We start from the raw sequence: 23505 nt of genomic DNA, 5'->3' as shown, positions 1-23505 counted from the left end.
TTACAGATCAACGCTTCACCTGTACAAACTGGCTGATTTCTTTCAATTTTTCTGCTACATCCTGTCTTGCTCTCGCTTCAGTCTCCCGGTTGTACTGCACGACTTGACTGAGTTCTTTCCATTTTTCTGCTACATCCCGTCTTGCTCGCTCTTCAGTCTCCCGTTTGTACTGCTCTACTGGACTGCGTTCCACTGTGTTCATTTCTAGGTGACGTCTGAGGTTTACTACTTCTTCTTCCAACTTCTTCTTCTCCTCTAGTGTGTCACATTTCTTTTACAATTCTTTCATAGATAATAACTCCTTTAGAAAAAGTTGAGTTTCTGCACTCAGATGGAGAAGTACTGAAGATGTAGATTCCACTTTTGTTGGAGGATCAGCATTCTGCATGAAGAAGATAACACTGTTTGGTAATGAGGTTAGCAGACCAAGAACAGCCTAACTCTAACCCAGCATCAAAGGTTGAAATAAATTCAGTTACAATAAAATGGTATCTGCCTTGTGGAATGGAGAAACTCAAATTACCCAGAAAATCAAGAAAGAAGTTCAAACCACCATGAGTCACGAAAATATACTGTTCACTGTTGTCATCTTTGTTATACATTTGTGCTTGATTTTACACTCTTATTTTTCTGTAATTGTTTCATGTCTTTCCTACATAAAAAGGTGACTATAAGGCACCTCTTAGTAGAAAGTCTCTTACCCCTTCCTCCCCCAAGTCTTAACTCTCCATGGTTTTTAATTTTAGGGAGATCATATTGAGTTACTTAGGGCTGGATTAATAAATGTCTCCCAAAACAAGACTGTGAAAAAAATGCAATTAATACATCTCACAAATATGGGTTCTAATGCCATAAGCCTTTCTCTGAACTACAAATATTTTATGCTAGTTTGAATTGCATTCCAAGGAGCAATGAATGATTCGCAGGGTTAAGGAGAAATCCATCTCCAACTGTAGTGGTTTAGTAAGGTGATCCATACATTTTTCTAAACAAACAAACAAACAAACAAACAAACAAACAAAAAAGCCTTAATTCTTGTAATCCTTTGTGGCTCTCCGCAAAACAAGGGAACATACTCAACAAAAACAAACAAAACAACTTGCTGGAATTTCAGTGACACGGACTTGGGAAGAACCACTTTCCTTCAGATAGAAGGATTATTTGCTAAGACAAGGCAGGCGGAGGTGGTGGTTGTAAAACATCTCTACAAATTCCTTGACACTTCCCCTATGAAATTCTCTCCCCTGAAGTATGTACTGGCCTCAGTCAACTGGTTTCTAGGGGACAGAATGTGGGGCACTGCTGTGTGATTTCTAAGGCTAAATAGCTTCCGACTTTCACTCCGTAGGAATGCTCACCCTTAGAACCCAGCCACCACGTTGTGAAGCCCAGGCCACCTACTGAGTCTTTGTACATGCAGCTGTCCCAGCTGATGACCCCAGGGAGTGTCCTTAACCAAAGCCAGCTCCAACTTCCAGATGTGAGCAGGAACAAGCCTTTAGATTATTCTAGTGCCCGCTTGATGCCAAGTGGAGAAGAAATGAGCTGGCTCCACTGAGCCTTGTCTAAACACGGGTTTGTGAACCAAGCAAATGCTGTTTTGAGTCACCAGGCTTTGAGGCAGTTTATTATATAAATTATTAGCAATAAATAACTGGCACAGATATTGATATTAAAAATGGGGCACAGCCATTAAAAAAGAACCCAAAATGTGGGGATGCCTTTGAACCTGGAGGTAGGTGAAACCTGAACAGATGTAGAGAAGAGTAGGAGTGAAAATCCAAAGTGTCCACGAGACTGTGAGTGGAAGCCTGAGGGCCCTTGAAGGGCTGAGAGTGAAGGCTTCTAGGCCAGGGAAGAAAATGACACTGAAGCCGGAGGAAACGGGACTCTTGCCACCTAACAGCTGAAAGTAAAATTGACCAGAGAAATAAGCTAAAACAAACAAAAAGATTATTAAATATAAAGGAACTAGGACTCACTGGGTTCAAGTATCTGTATCCTATTTAAAGCATCTCCATGTGCCCAACTGTCACATAATGGGTAAGCAGAGAAATGGCTTCCGGGCTAAGATCCAATCTAGGGTGCTGCCAGGAAAACAGTCTAAAGATGAAGCCAAGACTTTGTTAAGACCTTGGAAAGATTTAAGGTGCTGCCTCAAATTCCTTTAAAGATCTTAAAAGCATAAGAATTTTAAAGGCATGGTCCCACAACAGCTTCACAGAAAGCCCAAGGTGAAGACTTTATCTCAAAAAGACGTGAGAGTAGCTTTTCCAATGGCATGAACCCCAGTAAAATTCACAGGAAACTCAGTTTTAAGGAGAACTGTGGTAGCAAAAACACTGCTTGCTAGCTTGGACTGAAAGAGACAGACAGTGCAAAACGGGAAGAGGCCTTTGGGTTTTTCTTAGAAGGTCTACAAGGAGGAAGCTGGCTTGAGAGAACTACTCAGCTGCAAACACAGGTCACTGCTCATGAAAGGGACAGAACAAAGAGCTCAGAGAGGGCAGCGAAGGAGAACCCCTCCCAGGGTTGGGACTAAGTCCTAATCAAAGGGCGAGCATCAGGCTGCGTTTCAGAACTGTTACGGGCCAGTGTGCCTCCCATCTTCCATCTGTGAGTGAGGGAGTCCTTAGCAGTTCAGCAGAATGTCGGGTGTGTGGCGGTAAATAACCCGTGTCTCCTTATCCTCAAGCCTCAGCACTGAGAGGAGTGTACCCAAGAGGCTGTACTCCAGAAACCACGCCCAGGAACCTCACCCCACCTGAATCTGGTGAAGATGGTAAAGTCAGACCCTGGACTGGAGCCTGAGCCTAACACCACAGCGACCGAGACCTGCTGGGGGACTGAGTGGGGATAAGTGTATTTCTCACATGGAAGCAGTAAGAAAACATTGTGGCTAATGAGTAATTATGCTGGTTTTTGAATGTCTCCATAAATTTTCAAAATTAATTCCATAAAAAAGGTAGACTATGGGCCAACCTTAAGTGCCCTGCTCCTAAAGAACAGCAAACGGTGAAAGGGGCACCGAGGGAACTGCAGGGCAGGTTTGAAAAGGCAGTTCAGCTTCTGCCTCGCTCTTAACCCTGGAACCCAGGCTCATGAGGGCAAGCTCAGGCCACAAAGACAGCTTAGGTGTTCCAGGGGAGGTGGCCCGCCTGCCTGCCCCACCAAAGCCACAGCCCACCACCAACATCAACCACCAGACATCAATGGATGAACCTTCAAGCGATTCCAGCCCCCGCCTTCCAGCTGCCCCACCTGAAGCTGAGAGGAACAGGGGCCGGCTGTCTTGGCCACACTTTTCCTAAGCGCAGGTTGTGAACAAAATAAATGCCTATTTAAGCCACTGAACTTTGGGGAGTTTGTTAAGCAAAAACAGATAAACAGAAAAGTGGGTGAAAAAAGATAATAAGAAATGTAACTTGAATATAGGAGAAATTGGTCTCCTATAAAGTGGAAAGTAACAAATGTTGAGATTAACTTATTAATGACAAAGTGCTGATGAGAAGTAGCAGATAGCTGAAAGAAAGACCTAAGAACTAGTGAGAAGGAAGGTACTTCAGAGTTCCCTCCAATTACAGCTTCTTACACATAGGCATGTATTTCACAATTTCCCCTCAACTTTGAGGATAAGGAAGACGGGTAAGCAAGGAGACATAGGATTTGAAGTCTAATAACTGAAGAACAACCAGAAATAGTTTACCAAAATCAGCCTTTTTACCTCATTTCAATTAACTGATCTTCTAAGAGACAGGCAGCTTTGAGAACTTATTAATCTAGCACTCACTCTTCACTTTCCTTTCCTCAGAGAGAAAATAAAATATTATGGAACCATAAATGTAGTGTCCTTTGGCAGTATTTAAATTAAATACAATTTTTCCTTTACCTTACTTAAAAGCTTGTTGGTAAGGGAAGGTAAGACTGTCTCAGCTTTATGTTGTAGCACAATGCTTCTCCATATCACACAGACTGGCTTTGAACTTTTGAAATTCAAATTACTGATCTGTTATCTGTTTCTGACAAACTGATTGAATATTATCTAGTATTTAACAGCTGTACTCTTAAAAATTTTCCTTGGATGGGATGAAATATTTATTTCATTAATTACGCATTAAGCTATAGAACACAGCTAGGCATCTCTCTTTTTAAGTAAAAGGAGGTAGACACAGGGAGCTGAGAATGCAGGATCTACACCAAGAACAAGATCGGCACCAGTGTTACACACACGAACCAAGCCAAAAGAGGACTTCATCATGAACCGTGAGATGATGGATTACAGAGGCTTCCAAAGAGGAAGGTTGAATTAATCTTCTCCACGCTTAATCTATTGCCTCTAGATAGTGAAATCTATGGACGAGTCTATGAATTATAATGAGTGCAACATAATGAAGTATATTGCAGGCTAAGTCAGCAGATCCCGTGACCATGATTTGATGGAAACTGGAGTGAAGTGGGAGGCACTGGGTGAGAAACTAAAGGTCTGAATGGGGGGGAGGAATGGACTTCATCTTTGAAAGCCTACTTTCTGTCATGTCACAGAGTCAGCAAGGCATAAGCTGGCCACAGGCCCCTTCAGGAAGCAGCAAATCTCCACAGAAGTAGTTACAGACATCCCACGACACTGACTTTTTATTACTATGTGAAACAACTGGTAATACGCAAGATGACTCGGAAACAGTTCTCATAACGTATGAATTGGTACTGGCATAGGACAGACATAGATGAATGCATCACCACTGAGAATCTAAAACAAACCCTCACATTTACGGTCAATTGATTTTCAATACTAGTGTCAAATAACTGAATGAGACAATAATAGTCTTTTCAACAAATGGTACTGGGACAACTGGATATCCACATGCAAAAGAACAAAATTCGACCTCTACCTCATACAATATATATAAAACTAACTCAAAATGAAAGAGCTGAAACTACAAAATTCTTAGAAGAGAACACAGGTGTGTGTCTTCATGACTGGACCTGGCACTTGTTTCTTAGGTAGGACAGTAAAAGACAGAAGTAGACTAACTGAACTTCATCAATGTTAAAAGCTTCTACTCTTCAAAAGACAACATCAAGAAGGTAAGAAGGCAAGCTGCTGAGCAGGAGAAAACACCTGAAAATCCTACATCTGATCAAAGACTTGCACCCAGGATACAAAAAGAACTCTTACAATTCAATCATAAAAAGACAATCCAATTCTAAAATGGGCAAAAACCTGAACAGACAGGTCTTCAAAGAAGATACACAAATGGATAAGCACATGAAAAGATCCCCAACATTCTCAGTCATCAGAAAAATGCAAACCAAAACCACAATGAGATGCCAGTTCACACCTACCAGGAGAGCTAATGACCAGTGCTGACAGAAATGCATAGAAATTGGGAGAATTACACACTTTGGATAAAAATGTTAAATGGTGCACCCACTCTGGAAAACAGTATGGCAGCTCCTCAAAAGGTAAAACACAGTTACCATATGACCCATATGACAGCATTTCCATTCTTAAGTCTGTTCCCCAAAGAAATGAAAACATGTTTACACCAAAACTTGCACAGAAATGTTCACAGCAGCATCATTAACAAGAGCCAAAAAGCAGAGGCAACCCAAAGGTCCATCAACTGGTGGATGGATAAACGGTTTAGCCCCACAACCGAGTACTGTTCGACAATAAACAGAAATGGAAATACTGACAAACGCTGTAACGTGGATGAACCTTGAAGACGTTTTGTCAAATGAAAAAAGCTAATCATGAAGGACCACACAGCATGTGATTCCACTCATGTGAAACACCCAGAACAGGCACATCTATAGAGACACAAGTCAGCCTGGTGGCTGCCGGGGGCTGATGGGGACGGGGGGCTGGGGGTGATGGCCAAGGGATGCAGGCTTTCTTTTTGGGGTGATGGGAATGTTCTAAAATTGATTGTGGTGACAGCTGCACATCTCTGAATATACTAGGAGATACTAACTATGCATCCTAAATGGGTGAATTACACGATACGTGAATTTTATTTTTATTTATTTATTTTTTTTGGTGGAGGGAAGCAATTAGGTTTTCCTTATTTATTTTTAGAGGACGTACAGGGGATCGAACCCAGGACCTTGTGTACGCTAAGCATGCACTCTACCACTTGAGTTATGCAATCCCCCCTATCATATGTGAATTATATCTCAATAAAGTTAAAAAAAAATCTAAAAGCAGGATCTAGACAATTTTCTTAATTCTCTATTTTGGGTGTACATTCATGATCTGAACTTCTCCATGCTTTGACAACATACGTAAAATGAAGAGAAAATGAAGGCGATACCTAACTCCAACTGGTTTGTATAATGACCTTTCTGCACAAGTTACTCTGAAATCCATGAAATAAATACACACAGATTCTATATCCATTCACAAAAGTGAAGATGCGACATGACAATTTTCTGGAACATGCCATGAAACATTATCCTCTGATTTTATCTAGCTTGCCTTATTGTGGTGAGAGATCACTAAAAAATACTGTTTAATAGGAAAAAAAGTTAACTTCCGTGAGGAAAGATGTGTAACTCTCAAATTCTCTAAGGGTAAATATTATAAGAAAACAACATATAAAGAAATGGCAGAATGAAAGTCAAAGTTTAAGAAAAAAGTACATCATAAAGATAATAAAAGTGTAATTATAATGAAGATACAAAAGAAAGCTGTCCCTGAAAAGCTAGCGTCCTGCAACACTCTGCGCTGCACATTCACGACCGACGTGCTGAATTTCATACATACTGGGCTCGCAGCTTGATGTGATTTCCTCTCTGAATCCTGTCTCTCATTTTCTGAATTAGTCTGATGATGTGCTGTCACCTCCAGGGAAGCTTCCAACATGGACACTTTCTTTTGGGTGTCAGTCAGCTCTTGTTGAAGCTGTCTCATACAGGCCTAAAGAGATAACTCTGTTACTGATTTTTAAGTCACCTTATCATTAAGTTACATTAATAATATGTAACTCCAACATATGGACTTTGAGAACTATCCCCACAGACATCAATTCACCTTCTTTTCCTCATAGGTACACATTCCTGTTTACCCAATTTCATTAAAGACACAGAAGGCATGACCCTCCTGCCTTATTGACAGTAAGTTAACTTAGACAATGGATGCAGCCCCACCAGCCATTCCCTGCCCCTCCCAGGAAATGGCCAAGCTTTACCCCCACTGAAGTCTCAAACAGAAACAGGTGTGTGGGTGGGATGAGTGGTGGTAAATTCCACACTGTGGAACATTCTCCCTCTTTCTCATTAGAGGCTTAAGTTCAGAGTTCTTCACATATTCAATCTGGTGTTTAAATTCTTCCAATAGACTCCTATCTCACAATAAAAATGAGGTTATTCCAATGGCCTTTGGGGACCTGAGACAACCTGGCATCCCTTGCCTCCTGGACTGCAGGTCCTACAGCTCCCCCACCCCTCCCACTCATTCCCTTCCTGCCACTCAAGACTCTGGCTGCTCCTCCTCAGTCTGAAAAGGGGACCCCAATGCCAAACTCGTACATCACAGAGTGCTCCAGTCCCTCTGGACTGGACAAACTTAGATCCAAATGACTAACTGAGCCTTGAAATGAGAATTGTGAGCACATTATTTGAAAAAATATTCAAAGTAAATTATAAATAGAACAGGGGAGACTAAGTCAAACACAGTTTGGCTAAAATTTACATTTGTCCCAAATTATGACTGAATGAAAAGTAGATGCCTTTAAGGAGTGGAGGTCATGACAATGCATGATTTGAGATGCAAATATCTCTAAATTTAATTCCAATTGACATGAATAAAAATAAAATATCAACTAAAAATATATGAAAAGCAACTGAATGAAAAGTACTGCAAGATACAGCATTTACACATCAGTTCATCTGGGAAATCTGGATTTGACTGTCAAGGTAATCCACACAATTGAATCTTTTCTCTCTCTTTTTTTTATTTGTTCACACAATTGAATCTTAATTTCAAAAATACTCATTTTAGGTCTGAGCATTTCATTTATCTGCTTCATCACGATACTAAAATGTGGTGACAGAACGATTAAAATGACTTGGGCACTATAAGAGTAAATTACTAAGACCTGTCTGTACCTATCAACAACTTACAGCTTAATCTCTTAGAAGTTCAGGTGACACGGCATCTTTACTCAAAGTAAAGCACCTCTCAGGTCTAATTTTTGTTTGCTGGATACAAGATATGCTTTCAGGCTGCTTTACAGTGTATATATTTATAGCGCACACATTTCTTATATTCAACTAGTTTCAACATTCAGCTTCCATCAGATACCTCTTTGAATTTTCTTTGAGGAACTCTGAAAATTACTTCCCTTTCTGGGTACTTACTTTCATTTCTGCTCTGTCAGTTACATGCTGATACAGTCTGTCCTTTAAACATTTGTATTCATTGACTAATTCCCTGTTTCCTTCCTCCAGCATCAGAACTCGTTTGCTCATGGCTTCAAGTTTTCCCATGTGATCCAGAAACGGCTCTGGGATATTAAGTATTGTCTTTTTGCTTTTGGCCTTATTTTGAGCAACTTCCAGTTGCTGTCGAAGCAACATGTTTTCACTTTCTAGTTCACATACTCTCTCCTCCAAGAATGCCTGCTTTACAATGTATTTGTTGACTTTCCCTTGTTTTCTCTGAGACAACGATTCAGTTTCCTTCTTTGAACACTGGGCTTGGCCTCGGTCTCTATGCACACATTCTAATACCAACGTCGTTGGTCTAAAAGCATATGTCCTGGGATGGAGCTCAATTTCTTGGCCACGGAATTGACTTCCAGCTTCAGGAAGTTGCTGAGGAAGCACCTCGCTGTTATCTTCTGGGTCAGACAGCTCAAAATCCATTGTGTCCTGTAAGTGAAACCCCTCATCTCTTACTCTTTGAACTGTACTCAATAAACTGACATATCATAATTTCCTTTGAAGTGAAAGACTAATCTCTAAGTTTATACAACAAAAAGTTTGCAATAACTGGGTATCCAACTGGAAGAACTTAAGGTGGATACAAATCTCAAACTTTAAACAAGCAGAAATCCCCAAAAGTTCAAAAATTTAATTAAAGATACTGAATCCATGAAAGTAAAAAAGAAACCACAAAAGGATGTTTAAGAAGCTCAGAACTGGGAAGGCCTTTCTTTCTCTGAAATACAACAAACCCAAAAGGCTTAAAATAAGAAATGAATAAATCTGAAAACACTTAAAAATTATATCTGACATCTAACCTTTACAGCTACCCCCAAAGTAAGAGCCTTAGCTCTGTATATATTTGGACAGCTTAAATTTCCTAAAAAATTTTTTCCTGAAAATATTCCATGAATATTCTCCCTTTCTAACATTTTTAGACCGAATTATAAGAATTACATCTACAGATAAGTGATAAATCTAAGCACTGTACTAAGTACGTCTACAAACATGAGTTAACTCAGTTAGCTGTGACAATTCTGGAATAAAGGGTTAAAAACACAAGCAAGCTGCAGGGTTTCCCCCAGGGCTTCTGACTCTCTGACTCTTACACCAAACCAAAGCCACTTCTGTAGGATAAATATATAAACACAAGAGAACCTTCTATGTCCCTAATGGTGAATACACTAAAGGTAAAGAAGGTCAAATTTACAGAGCTCTTCTTAGAAAATCAGGAGACTATTTGCTTCTGCAATAATTTTTATTTCTTCCTCATGGTGTTTATAACAGTGATGGATGTGAAATAGTAGGGAAATACAGTGAGCTGTTTTATTAAAAATAAAATACTGATCAATAAATTATCACTATAGATTATGGCATGTCTGTCACTATATTCAAAAGCTCCTTGTACTGAAATCAGATACCACATGGAGCAGAGTGTTACTTTTTATCTCACGTAGGAGAATGACACCCAAACTACGCCAAACTACGGTTTCTGAACTGGCTATACATTTTCCTCCTTACCATCAGTGGAAATGATAAAGTAACCTCTCCATTTGTCTATCAAAGGAGTCAGATCACTGCCAGAAACTAGAATGCCTACTGTTAGTAGCAACAGTTTTGAGATAATGGAAAGTTCATCAATTCCTACGGGAAATATGAACAGCCTCTCCTTGAATGAGGCCATTGTGAATGTCACTATGTCACTGTTGCAGGCAAATGGATTTGAATTCACAATATTGCTTTATCCAATGGACCAGAAATGAAACCCCCAGAAAATATATTTACATATATAGGCTTTTAAAACCCTCTATACTTTCTGTACCTATAGTATTGGTTTTTAAACTATCTAAGTATACAAATTCATACACACACACGTTTGAAGATGACTAAAGGAAATACCTCAGCATTCATTTTCTTATTAGCCTTTTCTGCCTCCTTTTGTTGGGAAAGATGATGGGCCAGGATTTCATCTTGTATTACTCTGGCATTCTGCTCTCGAGAAAGTTGTCTCTGAGCGTCATTTTGCTCTTCTAAAACCTGGAGACATATTTCATTAGGTTTTGGGTTTTATACCATGAAAAAAAGTCAAAAAAAGCTTAGGAGGGGAATCTTTAAAAAAATTTTTTTTAAACTGTTAAAAAGAAGTAGCCTTTTTAAACACAGGGATCTTTAATGCACATAAGTAACTCAAATTCTAATATATATGACAGCTAAATTTATCACAGAGCAAAAACTCAAGGGATGTAGTATCATGAAAGAAAAAGGTTTTTTTTTTTTTAACACTTTTTAAATTGAGTTGTAGTCATTTTACAATGTTGTGTCAAATTCCAGTGTAGAGCACAATTTTTCAGTTGTACATGAACATATATATATTCATTGTGACTTTTTTTGTTGTGAGCTACCACAAGATCTTGTGTACATTTCCCTGTGCTATATACAGTATAATCTTGTTTATCTATTCTGCATATGCCTGTCAGTATCTACAAATTTTGAAATCCCAGTGAAAGAAAATTTCTTTATAAGGCATTTAACCAATTCCATCACAATCTCAAGGCAATTCAGCCTGGATTTTAACTTCAAAAAGCCAAAATTAACTCATGGATTTGAATTAGACTTGTTACTTTGTTGAATGGACCAAAACCGTCAATCCTTATGTTAATAATTAAGCTCAATTTGACTTCCACTCCTTCATTCAGAAAAGACACAGAGCATCTATTAGATGCCAAGAACACCAAGAAATTAGTAAGTTAAGCTCTAAATGTCATAGTTCATATTTAGGATGAGATAACTCTTACTTGTTTTAAATGAAAATACAGATTAATTCAAAAGAATATTATAAAGAATATTGATGAAACAGTGTTAGAGATATGAAATTTTCATGAAAGACAAATTTACCTGATTTGCTTTATTCCATATGCTCTTCACTTTGCATTCTAGTGCTCGGGCAGTGATTTCAAGTTGTTGTTTCAGGTAAACTTGCTCATTGTATTGTTTCTCTTTTCTTTTCAAGTCATCCTTTGTTTTTTCATATAATATATAAGCATTTCTCTTCTTCTTTGTTTCTTGTTCTAATGTGAATCTGCAGTGAAATATGCTTACCTTAAAATTTATTTTGTTAGAAAATAAAAAGTTGGTTTTATGATCTGGTTCTTCACATGCTGATTTATTACCCTAATGGAATTTCTATGTTCTCAATTTTTTTTTTTCATTTCTAAGTCTCACATTTTAAATTCCTCACTTCAATCTCTTCAGAATGATAGACTTATGTGTATATATATATATTTGAAAAGTAGCAATGAAAACACATAATGCTACTGAGTTTCAGTCAAGAGTAACTCTGGTCAATAGTGTAGGGAAGAAATTTTGCAATTATTCAGTAAGGTTTGAATTGAAAATTACCCTTTTTTCCCCACATAGTCATAAATTACTCCTTCATTAGGACAGAGAATTTAGTTATTAATTAAAAGAGAAGTTGCTATTTAGAAACAGGTTTATAAGTTCATGAGAAATAAAATTTCAACTTCATGAGATATTACAGGGACTCCTACATGATCTCCAGGGGAAGGTAACATCCGCAGACGACTTTTCCAGAACACAGACCCGGTAATTAGCATAATCCAAGGCGAGGCTGGGGAGTCTACTCCCTGATGCCCTACACTTTATGTTTCTTCTTTTGCAGCACTTTGAACTTACCTTGTTGAATATTATTTATTTAGTAAATCATTTTTAAATCCCTTTTGGTACAAGGCAGGATCCCTATTAAGTAATTAAGAAATTAAGAGTAATCCGTGCTTTCAGCATAGACCTTTGAACTAATCTTATCTCTGTATGAGAGAGATGCTGAAAAAACTAACCAGTAATAACTCTCCACTTTACTTTTTAGTCCAACCATTCATATGTTAAGAATCAAACTGCATAAATTTTTTTTACAGTTTCTGCCTTGAGAAAAATGGTCATTTCATAATTCTGCAAGTGGGAATGTAAAGTAATATAAACTTTCTGGAGGACAATTGAGAGATAAGGATCAAAGATTTTTTTTAAAGAAATATAGAATGTAGTGTGTGTATGTGTGTGTGTGTGTGTGTGTGTGTGTGTGTATGGCTGTGTTATTTCCAAGAGTCTCATATTCCACAATATTAATGAAATTTTCTCCCCTGTAAAATCCCAAAAGGTAAGTTAGCAATTTTAAGACTTCTCCTACATACCTACAGTATTAAAGTAAATATAAAGAGTTCAAATATTTTTTAAGACCAAGAAATTCAGTACCTCATACTGCAGAGCTCTCGTTCCCACTCCACATTTTGAAGCTTTAACTGTGATGTTTCTTCTCTTGTTTTCAACAGCTCTGTTTGTAGCCAGTTCACCTTATTTTCCATTTCTTTAATTTTTCCTCTAAGTAGTGCAGAGTCAGATTCTTTCAGTTCTATTGATCTGAATGAATGAACTGGATCCTGAATCTTCAATAACCTATCAGAATCTGCATTAGGAAGAAAACAAAAATAGAAACAAAATATATGAATAATTTTTGTGTACAAGGGACTGTGCATTTTCACATTCATTCATCCATATATTGAACAAATGGATATTGAGCATCTATAACATGGAAGACATTCTTCTAAGCTCTGCAGATATTAAAAGAATGACAAAGTAACATTATGAACATTATGCAAGTAAATCTGACAATTCAGATGAAGTGGGTAAAATTCCTTCAGAGAGAGAATTTACAAAAGCTCAATTAAGAAAGAACAAATAAGCTAAAAAGCCCTATATCTTAAAAACCAAAGCAGAAGTCCTATTTAAAGACCTTATGACAAAGAAAATCCCAGTCCCAATGGTTACACTGGTGAATTCTACCAAGTATTTTAGGAAAATTTAATACCAACTCTACACAAATTCTCCTCAAAAAACGAAGAGGAAGAAATATGTCCTCATTCTATAAAACTAACATTACCCTGAATCCAAAACCAGACAAAGATATTACAAGAAAGAAAACCAATGTCATGAAAATGGAGGTAAAAATTCTAAACAGAACATTAGCAAATTAAATCCAACAATACAGGAAAATTCATCACGACCAAGTGGGCTGTATCCCAAGAATGCAGGGCTGTTTTAACACGTAAAAATCAATGTTATTCATCATATTAACAAACTAAAAAAGAAACCATATGATCATGTCAGTGGATAAAAAGAGGCACCTGCCAAACCTCCATATCGATTCCTGATAAAAACTTCCAGCAAACTAGGAACCAAGGGAACGTCTTCACTATGACAAAGATCTGTGCTAACCCTACAGCTGACACCATATGCAATGGTGAGAAACGGAATGCTTTTCCCAGAAGGTGAGGAACCGGACAGGAATGGCTTCTCTTACTCCTTCGATTCAGCACTATACTGAAGCCAGTGCAATCAGGCAAAATGAAAAACCAAAAGACATCTAGATGGGAAATGAAGAGGTAAGACTGTGCTAATCAGCGGGGAATATGATTACATGGTGCGAGTCAGCTAACTCCAACCTGTGGGCCGGGTTGCTTGCTTTGGTAAATAAAGTTTTACTGAAATACAGCCATGTCCATTAACTTGTGTATTGTCTATGGCTACTCTTGTTGCAACAGTGACAGAGCTGATTAGCTGTGACAGAGAATGTATTTATTGGCTGCAAGTCTTAAACGTGAACTGTCTTTAGTAAGACAGTAGTTTAAAGAAGAAAAAGCTTGACCATCTTTGGTTACGTAGAAAATCTGAGAGAATCCATAAAAAGGCTACTAGAACTAATAAATGGGTTCAGTCAGGTTGGAGGGCACAGAGTCAGTATACAGAAATCAACAGTATTTCTCTCATTAGAAACTAAAATTTAAAATACATTATTTTAAAACAAACAAATAAATAAAAATACACTACTTATAACCGCACTGAAAAATAAGAAATACAGGTAAGCTCATAAAAGATGGAAAGACCCAGACACTAAAAACTCTAAAATATTACTGAGAAAATCAAGGAAGACCTAAACGGAGAAATAAACTTTGTTCGGGGTTAAAAATTCCGTATGGTTAAGAAGTCAGTTCTCCCCAAATTAATCTACAGATTCAACATAATCTACGTCTAATTTCCAGGACACTAGCAGCCTTTTTTTTTTTTTTTTTTTACATTGACAAGCTGATTCTAAAACTCATGTGGAAAGAAGGGTAATAAAATGAAACAAGATGAAGCCAGAGGACTGTGGCCTTTAACTATGGAGCTGTGAGAAGCAGTAGCTGGATTTTAAGCAAGGGGGTAACAAAGATCTGAATTTTAAAAACTATCTAGTAATCATGGTTGCGGTGTAGACCAACGTTCCAGGAGGCGGACAGCATAGAAGAAAGTCCTGAGGTGATTTCAGCATTCTAGGAGGGAAGCAGTGATAACCTGACCTTGGGTGAAGGTGTAGGAGCAGCAGAGTCAACAGAAAGCACAGGGAGTGGGAACGGTCACAGCCCCTGGCTGGCAGCGCACAACACGTCTGATTCTGCTTTGACACAAAGCAGGTTTCTGAGACGCAGCGGACTGTAACGTAGCCGTGCTCCCTGGGGCAGTACTAGGTGTGCACACTTTACCACGAGATACTTAAAAAGGCTGTGTAGTCATACAGGGGTCCTACCTTTACTGTCCGGGCCAAGTTCTTCGATTAGCCTCAGGGTATTCTTACAATTAGGGTAAAGCGACTTGCGATCCTCAGAAGCTGTTTCCGGTGACAGAGTTAAGTCATCGAGGTCGTCCACAGAATTAATCTGCTCTTTGACCTACAAATAAATAATGCTATTTCACAGTGTCTCCAACATAGTTATAAAATATGCTTAGTGTACAGAGGTGATAAATATCCATCTTTTTATGAGAGCAAAAACACAGACACTTCTCGAAAGAACTGACTTTTGTCAAAAGGCTAACTTTATCAATAGTGTTTCTAAATTATTTTTAAGTAAATGTCTCTACAACAAAGGAGGATTTTCTGTTTTTCCACTCTTTTATCATTTATGAATTATTTTTACCATAGGGAAATATTTTTATAAGTAGTATTTTACTATACCTTGTCCTTTTTAGTAGACATTTTCTTTGAAGACCTGAAAAAAGAAAAAAGCAATTCATTTAAGCCAAATACTAAATATTGAAAATACAAGAAATATGTAAATCTATTATTTTTTATATAAAATCTTTGCCTTGATAATTAATTTTCAATAAAAGGGATTAAACAAACAGTGGAAACAGTAACATTAAAGGACAAAGAAAGTATGTCAATTATATTATTGACAAAGTATTAAATTTAAATCAAGGGGACAAGCAGAGGAAAAGGAAAAACATAACATTACTTGTATTATTTGGTAGGAAAAAATACACCAGGATTTTCTTCTTGTTGTCTTTTTCAATAAAAACTGGCTTTTATGGCAATAAAACCTGTTTGGAAAGTATTACTGAAGTCCTTATATGAAAGAAACCCTTTTCTAATAACCATGGTATTAGCTTTTTTGAGGACTTACTATGTAACCGCTATGCATTATTATTAGCACTTTACATGTCTTAAAGACATTTTAATCCTCACAACAATCCTGGGAGGTAGGTAATACATTAGGTACTTTACCCAGGAAGAAAATGAGGCACAGAAAGGCTAAGTCATTTGTCGAAGCCCCTATGTCTGCCCAGAATTCCAACCCAGGCAATCTGGCTTCAATACTTGCATTTCACAATATGCTAAGAAAGTAATATTTATTTTTAAGTATTTTTAACTAATGTAGTAAATGAATCTCTATTATTATTCTATGTCTAGGCATAATTATAAATAATTTCTGGGGCATATGTCCAGAAGGAACCCTACTTCAAAATGACACCTGCACCCCAATGTTCACAGCAGCACTATTTACAATAGCCAAGACATGGAAACAGCCTAAATGTCCATCAACAGATGACTGGATAAAGAAGAGGTGGTATATTTATACAATGGAATAATACTATTCAGCCATAAAACCCGACAACATAACGCCATTTGCAGCAACATGGATGCTCCTGGAGAATGTCATTCTAAGTGAAGTAAGCCAGAAAGAGAAAGAAAAAAACCATATGAGATCACTCATATGTCGAATCTAAAAACAAAAACAAAACATAAATACAAAACAGGAACAGACTTATAGACATAGAATGCAAACTTGTGGTTGCCAAGGGGGTGGAGGGTGGGAAGGGACAGACTGGGATTTCAAAATGTGGAATAGATAAACAAGATTATACTGTATCGCACAGCAAAATATATATAAGATCTTATGGAAGCTCACAGCAAAAAAAATGTGACAATGAATATATGTATGTTCATGTATAACTGAAAAATTGTGCTCTACACTGGAATTTGACACAACACTGCAAAACGACTATGACTCAATAAAAAAAGTGAAAATAATAATAATAATAATTTCTGAATCTTAACACCTATTTTTTAAAAATACAAAGACTTTAGACCTAGGCAATACTGGAAATCTACTTTTAATAAAGATTTGCTTTCGCTAAAGACATTAATCAGCGGGCATTCATTATCCATTCAGCTGTTTGTTCATGCATTTGACAGGTCCTTATGGACCATGATGGCTTTTTAAATTTAGAACTTAGTAATCCAAAAGTAATCATCTCTGATAGATTGTTAATAGTTTATTATTCTATTGTATATAAACAAAATCTTCCCCTTCTTCCTGGAACCTAAACAAATATTAAGTTAATATAATCTGATATTTTACAATAGCATACAAAACCATAGCCACTCATGGTGATACTGTCAAGGACACTATAAAATCTAGAATCATCAAGGAATGATTAAACCCTATTCAGTATGGCCTAAGTGTCTGTATACTCATTATGAGTATACAGTTTTTAAAAAATCTATGGACAATGGTGTAACTTTAAAGTCATTATCTGCATATTCAATTGCGTAAGAATATTACGCTTCAAAACTAACGAATAAGCCCTTACAACAAAACCATACATGAATAGTTTACTACAATATCTTAAAGATAACATAGTACAATCAATACACTTTCTAATATCAGAAATGCAAAGTTAAATTGAAAAACACGTCTTCTATGGAATCGCATCCAACAGCAAAGAGACATGCTCTACAATCTACCGTCTCATCATTAAAAAAAGAAAGGGAACCCCCACGAGCCCCACGTTCCCCTTCACTTATCACCCAGTCCTCTCCTGCCTTCCCAGGGAATGTCCTCTGAGGGGCTGTTCACACCGACTCACTACAGCCCGGCTTCCTTGGGGACGTAGTACTGAAACTACTTCCGGTCAAAGGCACTTGTCCTCATGTTAGCCTTTCGGCACTGTTCCTCCCACACAGTTGAGAATTCTCTTGCCTTGGCCTTTGCACTATATGCTGCTGTTCTATTTCCAGAGAAGGTAATCACTGCTAATACGTCTTCACCTACAAATAAAGAATTTGTAGATTTTACCTGCCACAACCTTGACCTCCTTCACTTAAGCTGCTGTTCTCATTCATGCGTAGGAGACCACCAGCCAGTGAGGCAGTCTTCTCCAATACATGTGAAGTCACAGATGCTTTTAATGTCCGTTTTCCACTTTCATTCTTCTTTACTTCCTTCATATGCAAGCCAGGACAGCTACTTTAAAACAATCCATAAAAAAGCCAATTTTTAAAAAATAGTTCTACTGATAAATTTAAAAAAAACCCCAATTTTTGTAAAACTCCAACTCTTACCCATCTTCAGTCATTTATTAATTCACAAAATGGTTAACAAGTGCCAACCGTATGCAAGGAAACACAAATTCTTGCTTCAAAGACAGATAAACAATTATGATACAATGTGATATGCAAGAGCTGACATATGAAAGTAAAGTGAGCATAAGGAAGGCTTTACAGAACAGGGAAATAAACAGGAGGTCATGAGCAAAAGAGACAGGAGGAAATTATTCTACTTAAGAGATTAGAATGTGAGCACAAAGATTAGGCACAAGGCATTTAGGTGTGTCCTGGGAACCTGGAAGGAAGAGTACAAAATACATGGAAGCAAGTGGAGAGATGAGCCTGGGAAGAAATGCTGAACAATATCTAGGAAAATAATAATTACCTACTGCTGAATACTGATCTAGGCTTACCTATCAGAATCTCCTTTCTGCAGAGCAGGAAACTGCCGGTCATCACTTTTTCCCCTCTTCCTCTGCCGAGTTAATCCTTCATGGTAACTGCCACCACACATGGTTTCTGACCCTTTCAGTTCACTTTTGTTCCTGTTCTCTTCTACTTCAACCTTTAGTGAAAGTATGATACAAAGCGTAATTATTACTTTATTCATTAGAAACACTTTGTTTTCATTCATTTTATCATTTGACTCAGACTTTGCCCTGATTTCAATTGATTAAAATATTTTTGTGCTTATTTTAATTTTTATCATTTCAAGTCATTGAAGTGTTTGTAAATTCTGCTTCTTTCTGTTTGAGGAAAAGAAACAATTTCTAAAATTTCAAAAAGGACTTTCTGAATGTTGTGCTCTTACATCCACTCTTCCCCATGTGAATGGCAGAGACAGAGAAATAGAAAGACAAAGGCATAAAATTTGTCCTCTTCTGTCTTTACCACCTAGATTTTACATTAACCAGCCAGATTTAGAAGATGTCACACCTTGGTGCTTCAGTAACAGAAAGGAAACATTCTTCTTTCTGTGCTAAAGCTATCCTTTCCCCACTACTTTTTAAAATTCTTCTTTCATTTGGATCCTGGGGTATCAAAAAAGTGGTGTTTAATAAAATATATAAACCCAAGTTTACTGAAAGGAGCAGAGTGAAACTGATGAATTGCCAGTTAGTGTGGAATTCTGCAAAAGGAATAATGCTTCCCAATTTCACATTTAATAACCATGACCATTTTATAGCTAGACGGCATAGGAGTAATGAGTGATCTACTTTAGCCCCACTGTTTACTGATAATGGGAACACAACCAAGAAAGGTTAACTGATTTGTCCAAATTCCCTAAAGCAGTATTCCTGAGCATTTTACAGTGTCAAGAGAGATGATACAATTCTCTAACACTGAATCTAATAAGCTACCAAATAAATTCATCAAATTGATCAGATAAGTTAAAAGTGTGACTTTGGCAAAGCTGGGGGCAGGGCTCATCTCCTTTTTCTATTACAGGAGAACACCTTCAGAGCTCTATCCTTAACATTCTTTGCACCTCACACAAAAGAACACACACATTTTAAAAATCTATTACTAGAACTAAAAAAAATCATTCAGTGCATCTCACAACTCAAGTTTTCTCTTTTGGAGAGAAATACTGAATTTTTTTTTGCTGAGGGTTCATACTACCTATATAATAAAATCATACATGTCAAAACTTACTACATTTTATTAAATAATATACTGTAAGTGACTCAACAGAAACACCCGAAAGTGGTGATTCAAGAACATGTGGGAGCACATGTATTTCTTCTTAAGAATATCTCAAAGTGGCCATGATGGAATTCTAAGTGTCCAGTGATCAGTAAGACAGATAAGCCCGCACTCACTAACGCACAATACACGGATCAGTTTAGTGAGACCTTGTGCTTATATCCCTTCTCTCAGTCACTGCTTCCTTCCCATTCTATGGAAGTGCAACTTACATTTAAGCCAACAGATTAAAACAAAAAAACATACAAAAAAAAAAAAAAACCACAACCTTGAGCTTATTATATTTCCTAAGCCATTTCACTTGCGTTTATTCCGGCTCAGGTCACGTGGCACACAGCTGAATTACTTTCCCACTTCATATGAAAGACTGGCACAGAGACTTAGGTTGGTTAAGGAACAAAACCCAGGAAAATACTTTCCTGAGTTCCTGTTATTTAGATGGCAGAAATAGTCTGTTTCTACACAATTACATATTTAGATGACCCCGTTTTATACATAGGCTATTTTCATAGAGTGGAAAATAAGATCAAATATGGATCAGAATGGAGGAGATTATTGATAAAGAGAAAAAACAGAGTAGCAGCAAAGGAACCTCTACCTCTTTCTGAAGCTGAATTTTCTTTTTCCAAACCCAGGAATTCTACTTGTAACATGCCTACCTCATTCTTAAACCTTTGCATACCTTGGTGTGTAACTCTTTTAGATATACTTTGGATGTTCTGTTACCATTTGATGGAGAAGAACTCACATTTCCTAATTCAGGGTCCATGTTTTTAGACTTATCAGCACCACAGTTATCTGCAAGCGATGGCTTCTGGAGCTGGTCTTGTATTGGTTTGGTTTTCTTACAAGTAATTGAAACAGCAGGCATATCATGACTTTTTATTTGAATCATGTGTTTCTTCTCACTGGAGCGGGCAAGCCACAAACCAAAAAGGCTTTTTGGATCACTTACCTGAGGTGCATGTCCAATGTCTGATTTCCAGTGAGTATTTTGGTTCCTTTTCGGTTTTCTTTTCGTAGCAAATTCTTGGTCTTCTTTCACTTTAAATGGAACTCGGTTCCGTACTTCATTTTCTCTATCATTACAAAAACTCTCCTCAGTTTTGTTAAAAACGTGTTCAGTGTCTGGCTTACCATTTTCATCCAACTTATTTTCATTTAAATAAAGTTTTGAAGATGACTGGCAACCATACTTTCTTGACTCAGACTTGGAATAAAATGGAAAAACATTTTCAAGACTGGGCTCTTTGTGTTCAGAGACTGCCTGGAATCCTATAGAGACAGAGGCTCCAGGTGCATCTACTTCCTCAAAATCAAATATATTATCTATCACGTTGGAAGGTAGTTCCTTTAAGTCACCACGTAGTTCACAGTTGTCATGTAGTGACACTACCTTACGATGAAAAGTAATTTTGCCTTTTTCATGGATTTTACTGATTTTCTGATTTGACTTCTTTGTGATAAATTCTGAATTATTTTTCCAGTCGAATTTGCCTTGTTTGACCCACATGTCCTCATGCTTCTCCACACAAGAACGTTTTGAAGACACAGGTATGTCCTTTCTGTCATGTTCCTTATTCATTTCTGGTTCTCTAGGCATTTTCTGCAGATGCACAAGTGAAAGATTAATCTGCGTGATTTGATCTTCAGATTTCTTTTCTTTCACACTACATGCTTGTAAAACACATTTATCCTTAAGTAGTCAAGTACGGATAAAGAAAAATTAGAAAACAATTAAAATTTAACAAACTTCTTAATCTATGTTTGGCTAGTCACAAACTGAGAAGTGAAACATAACTTGCCTTAGCCTTGAAACAGGAGAAAAATAGGAACTCAGAAACCTAACTTTGTCACTGTTTGTTTGAACTAAACAATTCACACATGTTAAATCTACCAAGAATCAGAGATTAGATTTTTAACATTACAAAGATTTCCTCACTAAAAAATATTTCACCTCTCATACCTTAAATAGTGAGCCCCTGCAGTGCACGTAAAGATTTTTTTTAAAGGACTAGTAACTGGACAATAAGCAAACTGTAAATTATTAGGTGCCAAAATCAATTAACATCAGAAAGAGGAACAAATTCCTGAATTTTAATGCAAATGATATACTATGATAGTGATCTATCTCAATACGTATTCTCTGCATCCACTGAGTTATATTATACTCTAACATTCACTAGTGAGAGTGAATAAAAGAATTTTTAATAATATTTACTGATTTCCTACCCTGAAATGAAATAAATTAGAAAGGTTTTGTTTCTTCCCTAACAGCAAAGGTCCAATCGTGGAAGGTTTGATTCTCTTACTAGGCAGCTGGGTTGACTCTATGACCCCTGTTCTCTCCCTGATTGTAGATTCTGAAATCGATTACATAGAGATCACAAGACAGAAGAATCTTTCATCCTGGCATTAATGACTTGCAATTTGAAACTGCAAATTTTGGACCACTGGGAATGACTGTTCCTTACATGAAACTAACTCGGTGGCCATCACTGCTATATTATTTACAATTTCAACTGCTTATATCACATGATTTAATATTTGATATCACCTTCATCATGTGAGGAAGTTATAAAGATGGAAGAAGTAAACCATATTCAGGAAGGTTTTTTGCCTCAATTCCAAGGATAAAGTTTAACTATAAATTATTATAGATCCTAACAATACTTTAACATTTGTAATTAGATAAAATGCTATTAAAAACTAAATATTAAGTAATTATTTATTGACTCTAAAAGTCTAGTTTGAAAGGCAATTTCTTTTGAACTGCGTTATTAAACCACAGAAAACAGTATTAAACAAGAAATTTAAATTTACATTTTTACATACCTGTGAGTGGTTATTTTCACTCGCATCAAGTCTTTCTTGCTCTTCCTCAGATGCCCTTTGTAAGTCTAGGTCTGCTGAAAAATGAATATACTTAGTTAAAATTCACTACTTAGAACAGCTAGATAAAAGGCACCATCTTTATAAAAACAGAAAAAACATTTCATCAATTGACAGTTGAAATTAAGCTTAATCTTTAGCTGGATATTTACTTCTTTAAGAAATACTTCTAATTATCTAAAACTTCAACAAACTATTTGGGAAATACTAGATGTTACCAGATTAAAGGCATACAAACATCTCAAAGTTTCACTCACAAATTGATTCACCAGACATGAACAAGACAAAGAGAAATAAAACAAAATTTAAAAATACAGTAGGAATATACAAAGTCACGATAGACTCTATTCTCTACCTCCTAACAGTACCTTTTTAACAACATACCAGGCTTCAAGAGCAATGTTATTCATGGTTTCCAAAATTACTGTTACTTTTTATGCCTTTATCTTTCCTTAATCTGAAATGTTTCCCTCTATTGTTCTGACAGATTCCTTTTCCTCTTTGAAGACTCAGCCTGCTCTGTGAAGTCCTCCTGGATTGCAGCTGTCTTTCCACGCAGACACAGGGATCTCTTCCCTTGGAGCTACCTTGGTACTTCACAGATTTTTCTAGTGTGTCTTCACCAGCTGAACTGTAAACTATTTCTTTACATGTCTATCCTCTTTGCTCCCATGCTGTAGAGGACAAACTCTTAAAAGTATCTGTGTATAAACAGTATTTATTAGAAAAACTTTGAGTTTAGAGCTTGTAGTCACTACTATAGG

At 37.0% G+C, this 23505-nt stretch overlaps 1 protein-coding gene across 6 annotated transcripts in view; it reads right to left on the bottom strand.

The window, feature by feature from the left end:
- The window catches only part of LOC135319203 (putative coiled-coil domain-containing protein 144B), a 45895-nt gene that overhangs the window by 5835 nt on the left and 16555 nt on the right, over window positions 1–23505 (bottom strand). For 3 of the 6 annotated variants that reach the window (XM_064478460.1, XM_064478461.1, XM_064478465.1), the window contains 12 exons: window positions 22685–22758; window positions 20805–21455; window positions 18556–18707; window positions 17892–18062; window positions 15488–15521; window positions 15062–15203; window positions 12694–12904; window positions 11323–11506; window positions 10327–10464; window positions 8362–8874; window positions 6767–6919; window positions 20–382 (listed from right to left, as the gene is read on the bottom strand). In XM_064478460.1, the coding sequence (XP_064334530.1) occupies window positions 275–382; window positions 6767–6919; window positions 8362–8874; window positions 10327–10464; window positions 11323–11506; window positions 12694–12904; window positions 15062–15203; window positions 15488–15521; window positions 17892–18062; window positions 18556–18707; window positions 20805–21455; window positions 22685–22758 (2531 nt within the window). In that variant the 3' untranslated portion in view covers window positions 20–274. The remainder of the gene's footprint in view (window positions 1–19; window positions 383–6766; window positions 6920–8361; window positions 8875–10326; window positions 10465–11322; window positions 11507–12693; window positions 12905–15061; window positions 15204–15487; window positions 15522–17891; window positions 18063–18555; window positions 18708–20804; window positions 21456–22684; window positions 22759–23505) is intronic. The other 3 variants (XM_064478463.1, XM_064478462.1, XM_064478464.1) reach the window with 3 other exon arrangements.

The sequence above is a fragment of the Camelus dromedarius genome, chromosome 24 (genome assembly GCF_036321535.1).
Source record: "Camelus dromedarius isolate mCamDro1 chromosome 24, mCamDro1.pat, whole genome shotgun sequence".
NCBI lineage: Eukaryota > Metazoa > Chordata > Mammalia > Artiodactyla > Camelidae > Camelus > Camelus dromedarius.
Note: the sequence above shows the minus strand (reverse complement) of the source record. Positions and strands in the feature narration are given on the sequence as shown.